Source organism: Notamacropus eugenii, chromosome 3 (genome assembly GCF_028372415.1).
Source record: "Notamacropus eugenii isolate mMacEug1 chromosome 3, mMacEug1.pri_v2, whole genome shotgun sequence".
NCBI classification, from domain to species: domain Eukaryota; kingdom Metazoa; phylum Chordata; class Mammalia; order Diprotodontia; family Macropodidae; genus Notamacropus; species Notamacropus eugenii.
The window spans coordinates 103,735,126-103,742,704 of NC_092874.1; the positions used below are offsets into that span (position 1 = coordinate 103,735,126).

Here is a 7,579-nt window from a genome sequence, read left to right on the forward strand (position 1 = left end):
TATTTTCCAGAATCATCCCATCTTCTTGAAAAGTGTGGTTTCTCTAGAGGAATAGGACATAATATTAATGACATGTATTCCCAGCCTTTCTTCTTCAGGATTGTTTTTATACTAGTATTTTAATTTGTTTTTGTCTTTGTGTGTCTAGCACCTAACATAGTACTTCACATGGAAGTGTTTAACAAATACAGGAAAACGGTGAGCTCAATGATCTTAGACAAACATGGAAAAGGTCTGCCCTCATTAAAAAACAAGCCAGTGCCCAGCCCACTCTTCAGCCACTGGGCTGCTCCTGTTGCTAGGAGCTGATTAGCAGACTGCTGAAACAGAGACACTATCTGCCCAATGATGTCAGCTGCTCCTGGAGCCTATTTCTCTGTTTATTACTCTAAACTGGAGACCTTATGCCCTAAGTCTCGTCTAAAACCCACAAGGCTCATACTTTTGCCCACTTCCCTGTCAGGGCCTACCACTACCCTTATACTGCGGGCCTGAGATCTAATGCCCAAACCTGGGACTGAACATTGTTCTGGGCTTGAGCACAGCTGAACTGCTAATGGTGAGTTCTGACTGCACACCTCTGTGTCAGGCCTGTCTCTACCTCTCCCTTCCCACTCTCTTACCATAAATTACTGCAACTTTCCTCCTGTGTTGAGTAGCAGGAAGACCATGGGTAATGCTATTGCTGGGGACCTTACTCTAGCCTCCTATGCCAGGGACTACAACAGAAATCATCTATGAAAACTGGTGCCGCAAGTGACTCAGGTCCAATCAGAATTAATGCTCCACATACAGCTTTTATTATAACAGCAGGTGTTATCTATCTAAGGCCAGGTTAAGGCAAGACCATGCAAGGCAAGTATTAATACCTGAAGCTGCACCCAGAGCTGTCTATACTTACAGGGATACAGGAAGGTCCCCTAAGGCTGCTGGCAAAGCCAGGTCACCTTTTTCCCCTATAAACTCTTGAGGAGAGACATCAAGGGTGCAGGCACTCTCACTACCAGCAAGGCTGGATCATGGTCCCTCGTACAGAGTCTGGAGTGCCTGCCTGCCCTGCTAGAGAGTCAGCCTCAGTCACCAAGCTGGTTGGTCTGCTATAGCCTAGGCTGGTCAATAGGTCAACAAAACCAGGGGATTTTTATGCAATGTCTAGAAGGGGAGGGGAGGGGAGGGAGTTTTATCTGGGATACACACACAGGGCAAGCTCAGGTGGTACCTTAGGGACACCTAAATTTATCTATCTAGTACTTATGCCTATTACAGTATGGGTTTAACTGAGACCTTGGGATCCAATCAAGTTCATCTGTACAACCTTATGTCTTAGATCATGTAGCCAGTGGAGGTAACTATGATTATACTAACTTATGTATTTCTTTTTAAATTTCGAAAAGGAATTATTTTGCTAAGCATGTGGGGGCATATGCCTTGCAGTTACATTCACACATAATATGAGGCTTTAGGAGCCCTGCTAATTATCCAATGTGAGGCTAAAGAAGCGTTGATTTATTGTTTTTCCTAGAGGTTCATTTGGTTTCAAACTTTCTGAAGAAGTATTGCAAGGAGACATATGCAGGGATCCCCTTTGCAGACATCATCAGGAAGGCCTTACTATCCTTCTTCAGCTTTTCCAGCCAGGCCTTTGGCAAGCTTTCTCCCTGACAAGCTGGCTCATTCAGAATCTGGGACAGTGCCGGGCGTAAGTGGTATTGACTGTCCCCAGGACAAAGCACAGGAAAGCAACTTTTTTCCAGGGTCTGTTCTAGTATACCAAGACCAAAGGGGTTAAGGATGTGGTTCCCAGGATAATCATTCATAGCAATTTTACATGGATTCTGGGAGGCCCACCACCAAGATTGACCTCCAATCAGTAATCCACCACCCTCTGCCACAAACTCATGCAATTGCTTTGCCTCATGGTCCTTGTATGTCTGGCAGCAGTATACACTCAGGTCAGTAGAGACACAGGGTACTATGCAACTTTCCAGGCAACTAATATTCAGCAAGGGTCGGAGATCTTTCACTTCAGGGTTAATCCCAATCTTACCCTTCTGGTTCCCTGCCAACCAATGAACAGCATTACAGAGAAAATGGGTCAGCTTAGGTTCGCAGAGTATATCTTCATGGGCAGCAAGTACCACCCGACCCCGGCCATATCGGGCAGCTGCCAGGAAGCAGCCTAGAGAATAATCTAGCCCTAGAGGGAAGGCCAAGGCTCCATGCACCAGTAGTTGAGAGGGGACTCCTGTCAAACTGAAGCTCAGTTCTGAGATTCCATCTAAGAGTTGCTTCTGATCCTGGGAAAGGTCTTCCCCAAACCTGTAAAGGATTCATTTATTTACAGTTAGCATTTAGTAGACTAATGTGGGTCAAAGAATTAGGAATATTCTTTAGTATATGAGTGATCAATTAATCAACAAACATTAACTGGGTCTTTTGTAAACAGAGACCTACATCCTGAGGTAGAACACCTTTGAATTGGAAGGGACCATACAGCTCAACGAATCTTATCCCCAGCTAAAGCACAAATCTCATTTCCAATATTCCTGAGAAGTAACTCTCCAATCTTTGCATAACACTTTCTAGTGGCAAGAAATTCTAGATCTGAGAATTGCCCGTGCCTTTACTTGACATCTCTCATTACTAAGGCTTGTTTACTTACCATGAATTAAAATCTTGCTTCCTGTAACTTCTACCCATTGATTCTTGTTTTTGCCCTTTGGATCCAAAAGACAGAACTACTTCCTGATTCATATGACAGTCCTTCAGATACTTAAATACAACTATCATTTGACTCCCCCATGGCCAAATATCTATGATTTCTAATTATATGTCATAATTTTGAGTTCCCCTTCCCATCCTGGTCACCTTCCTCTGGACATAAGCTAGTCTACATGTAAAATGGAGATAGTATCACTGAATTATACAGTTTTTGAGGTTATTGTAAATATCAAATTAAATAAGGGAAGTAATATGAATTATACCCGTACTCATATTACGAGTCATTATCCTGAATATTATCTGGCATTTTTCCCCTTTGTGAATGGGTGAAAATGTGATTCTATTCTGAGTTCTTTTTGCCTTTATCACCTTACATATTTTTAAGAGCCCTGGCTTTGGAGTCAGATAATTTTCCTTCAGGGGCAAGTAGGTGGTACATTGAATAGAATGCCATGCCCAGAGTAAGGAAGATCTGAGATTCAACCTTAGACACTTACTAGCCATGTGATCCTAATCAAGTCACTTAATCCTGTGTCCCTTAGTTTCCTCATCTGTACAATGAGCTGGAGAAAGAAATGGCAAACCACACAGTATCTCTGCCAAGAAATGGGACCCAAATAGGGTCCCAAAGCATTGAACAGGACAGAAAAAAACTGAACAACAGTCTTGGTTCAAATCTCAACTTTGCTATTTCCTATATAATTATGACCAGGCTACATAATCTTTGGAACGCTCAGTTGCTAATCTGTAAAATGATCAGGCCGAAGATCTAAGATCCCTTCTAGACCTCATTCTATGTACCTTATGATCCTAAGTAGGGATGTGAATGGAACATTAAAACCATATTAGCCATCATGAATTACCTTCCTAATTCATATAGTATAAGCCGGGGCTTGTAAAATGCATTACCTTAGTATGAGAATCTGCAATGAAACCTGGTAAAAAAAAATCCTAAATGGGCCAATGTGTTCTGATTTGAAAGATACCATTTTTGGTAGGTAAGTCAGAAGTACTCCAAACCAAAGGAATAGTGAGATTAACTAAGCTTGGGCAACGTTAGTTAGAGATCAGTTAAATAAGTCCTGATATGACCCAGACTATCCTGCTTAACTTTCTTTTATACATAACTTTGATTACCTGCAAAGCTATTCTTAATAATCCTCAATACTACACACAAATGAGCCAACAGAATTGGTATTTTTTATGATGTAACATTCAGCTAAAGGGATAAGAGTGGTCAAAGGGAGTATAAATAAGACAGAAATTTAAGAATAACTTAAAGCACCAAGCTTCATCAGTTGATTCAGTGCATTTGCAAATACTAGCTGTAATAGGATGAGAATTTTATTTCGAAGTAAAATTATAATTTTATTATTGTTCACACATTTCAGTCATGTCTGATTTTTCATGATCCCATTTGGGGTTTTTTTTTTGGTAAAGATACTAGAGTGGTTTGCCATTTCCTTCTCCAGTTCATTTTTCAGTTGAGGAAACCAAGACAAACAGGGTTAAATGACTTGCCCAAGGTCACACAGCTAGTGTCTGTAGCCAGATTTGAACTCAGGTATTTCTGACTCCAGGCTCAGCACTCTATCCACTGAACCTCCTAACTGCCCTAAAATTATGATATCTTCTAGTAATTATTTGATAAATTTTTATTGCTTAGCACTATATAAATGTCAGTTATTATTATTATAGTTAAGCCACATCAATATACTACATATGATAACAACATGTAAAATAATTTGTACATTTAATATTGCAAAAATAAAACTACCATGGGATTAAACTACCAGGGGGTTACTTTGTAGAGCTAAAAAATAATAAAGTGTATTTGAAAGAATAAAAAATCTGGTGTCTCAAAAGAAATAATGGAAAAAGTAGGAAGAATGAAAGAAAAATACTTCCAGCTATCATATTGTATTATAAAATAGTAATCATCAAAAATATTTGGTATTGGTTAAAATTTAAAATAAAAATGAGATCAAGGAATTAACCAAGTAACAAGACTTGGGCAGAGAACTTCTTTTACACGAGAATGTCCTTCATAATGGATGCCTTGAATGTGATCATTTTTGCTCAACTCTTTGACATCTGGCATAGAGATCTTTGCACACAGGAACACTACTCACCTTACTGTAAGTGGAATTGTAGGTACTTCATTAGAGACTTTTAGGTCACTGATATCTCCATAGGTGTCGGTGAAGTACACACCAGCCACACTGGTAATATGGTTACCAGGGAAGTCAGATAGAACCTTCTTCTGGCATTGTTGACTTGCCCAATGCCAAGCTTGACCTCCAATGAGCAAGCCTCCACCATTCTTTACAAACTGAATCAGCTTTTTGGCCATGGTGGCATCATAAGCATTCATGCAGTATACCCCTAGGGAATCATTTATGCAATCTGTAATCTGCACTTTCAGACAAGGGGAACAGAGGATAGAGACCAAAGCTTCTACAGATGAATGTACCCCAATGGCAGAATCTGGGCAAGAATTGAGCCAGCTCACAGCATTGTGGAAAAATTGGGTCATACTTGTATAATGCAGGTAGCCCTCATGGGCCAGGACAACCATGGGGCCCTTGCCATACTGGGAGGCAGCAATGAGAACTTGACCTTTCCCATTTACCAGCACTGGGAAGGCAGCTTCACCAATGAGAAGTAGTTCACAAGGAACTTCACTGGTGGAAAGGTGCCAGGAATCTACCCCATTCATTAGCTTTTTAAAGGCATCTGAGGGTGTCATCGTCATGGCTTCTTCACCTGTTGTAGAGAGAGAAGCAAATACTCAATTTGATGATGTAAGGAATCCCTTAGGAGAATAGTATCATCATAATAATCTGTTGGATATATAACGTTAAATTCAGGATTAAACCAGTAAATAGTACAGTCCTTATGTTTCAAACTCATTGAAAGATTGAAGTTCATCCCTCTCTGGTACAGATGGGAATGTTGAAGCAAAGAAGAAGTTCAATCATGGCCATGAGAGAAGTCAGTGACTGCAGTCTAGAATACCCAGCTTTTGTGGCAGATCATTTGAACACATAACCACACTCAGCTACTCAAGAACAGTTCCTTCTCTTATCCTTTGCTAGCACAGGACAGAGAAGAGGAGTAGAGGCAGAGAAAGATATATAATGCTCATAAAAGCCTGTATGCATAGGAGTTAGGGATGCATTGCAGGTGTTCTGATGCCTTGACTTTACTTCCTACCTACCTATTCTCTCCTTAGTTCTTTGTAATCTGGTTTCCAACCCTTCTTCTGCTCTACAGAAACCAGGCTCTCCAAGGATATCACTGACTTTCTAAACATCAAATTTCTCATCCTTTTCTAGGGTTTTATTTCCTTTGACTTCTGTAACATCTAAACTTTTGATCACTTATTCTTGTAAATTTTTCCTTCCTTTCCCCACTGACATTGTTTTCGTTCAGTCTTGTCGGTTGTATTAGACCCTTTGTAACCACATTTGGGGTTGTCTTGGCAAAGATACTAGAGTGGTTTGCCATGTCCTTTTACAGCTCATTTTATAGATGAGGAAACTGAGGCAAACAGGGTTAAGTGACTTGCCCAGGATCTCACAGTCAGGAAGTTTCTGAGGCTGAATTTGAACTCAAGAAGATGAGTCTTCATGACTACAGGCCTGGCACACTATCTACTTCATCACTTAGCTGACCCTTCTGATATTACCTCTTGGCTCTCCTGCTTTATAAACTTTTTTTAGACTCATTGATTCTTGCAGTTGTAAGAGACTTAGAGTCATTTATTCTAACCACTTGCCCATTTTACAAGAGGTGAAACTGAGGATCAGAGAGTTTAATTTTCCAAGTCCCTCAGAAAGGTTGTGCAGATGTAATAACACAAGAACTTCTGAAAAAAAAAAAAATCCCAATGGTGGACCTCAAGGCAAAATGCCTTCCACACTCAGAGAGAGAAATATGGAAGTCACTCACATAATGTAGCAGATCATGTTTGTGTATGTGTATCTGTTTGTGTATCATGTTCTGATTTGTTATACGGATTCTTTCATTTATCTTAGTCTGACTACATAGCATGACTATAGTGAAAATATACTCAATAGGAAAGTATATGTAGAATCTATACAGAATTGTATGCAGTCGTGGGGAGGGAGGGAGGTAGTGGGGGGTGGGTGGGGAAGGATAAAATCGCAATTGTATGGCAGTGATTGTTAAACATTAAAAAAATAAAAAATTAAAAAAAAAGAAAGGTTGTGCAGAATAGAACCCACATCTTTAAAGTTTTCCCTCAGTTCTTTTTCTCTTATATCCTACTACCTTTCCAGAAGCAGCTTTGATTTATAGTTGGAGGTCATTTAATCAAAGCCTCTCATTTTTACAAAAAAGAGGTCAAATAACTTTCCTATTGTCACACAGGCAAACAACTGAGCGGGAATTTGAAATTGAGTCCTTTCCTTCCTGATCAAATACTCATTCCTCTAAATCATGCTGCAGATGAGTGTGGTCTAGTGAAAAGAACACCCTAGTAGTCAGTGTGTTGCAGTTTAGACTCTGCCCACCCTGGGATGTCAAAAACTGTGTTAGTTTCTTGATATGTTGTGGTGGAATAGTCTCACAGAATTCAGTCAGACCACCTCTAATCCAAGTATACACCTTTATTGAGATTGATACTTCTCACAAAGCAGGCTAAATTCCAAGATGAACCAGCAACTTCAGAGAAAGCGAGATGGATTTTTATAGGGTAAAACTGCAATTATACAACAGAATATGAATATTAAAAAGGCATGAGGGGTTTATTAAAAGATTAGGTAATAAGGGAGAGGTCCCCGTCACAGTAGAACTGCCTATGCAATTGCCCACAATGCATACAGAAAAATCC

General features: G+C 40.0%; 1 protein-coding gene across 1 annotated transcript; it reads right to left on the reverse strand.

Moving 5' to 3' along the window:
- Nucleotides 1-777: 777 nt before the first annotated feature.
- Nucleotides 778-5,481, reverse strand: LOC140531197 (TRPM8 channel-associated factor 2-like). Its single transcript, XM_072650265.1, has 2 exons — nucleotides 4,854-5,481; nucleotides 778-2,319 (listed from the first exon to the last, which is right to left on the reverse strand). Exons 1-2 carry the CDS (start codon nucleotides 5,474-5,476, stop codon nucleotides 1,527-1,529), a joined length of 1,416 nt encoding a protein of 471 aa, XP_072506366.1. The 5' UTR covers nucleotides 5,477-5,481; the 3' UTR covers nucleotides 778-1,526.
- Nucleotides 5,482-7,579: the final 2,098 nt, after the last annotated feature.

Bases quoted from the DNA above. Each gene is read 5' to 3' on its own strand.
- LOC140531197 (XM_072650265.1), bottom strand. From the start codon at position 5,476: ATGACGATGACACCCTCAGATGCCTTTAAAAAGCTAATGAATGGGGTA. The intron at 2,320-4,853 runs GTGAGTAGTGTT...AATCCTTTACAG, and splicing joins ACAATTCCACTTACAGTAAG to GTTTGGGGAAGACCTTTCCC.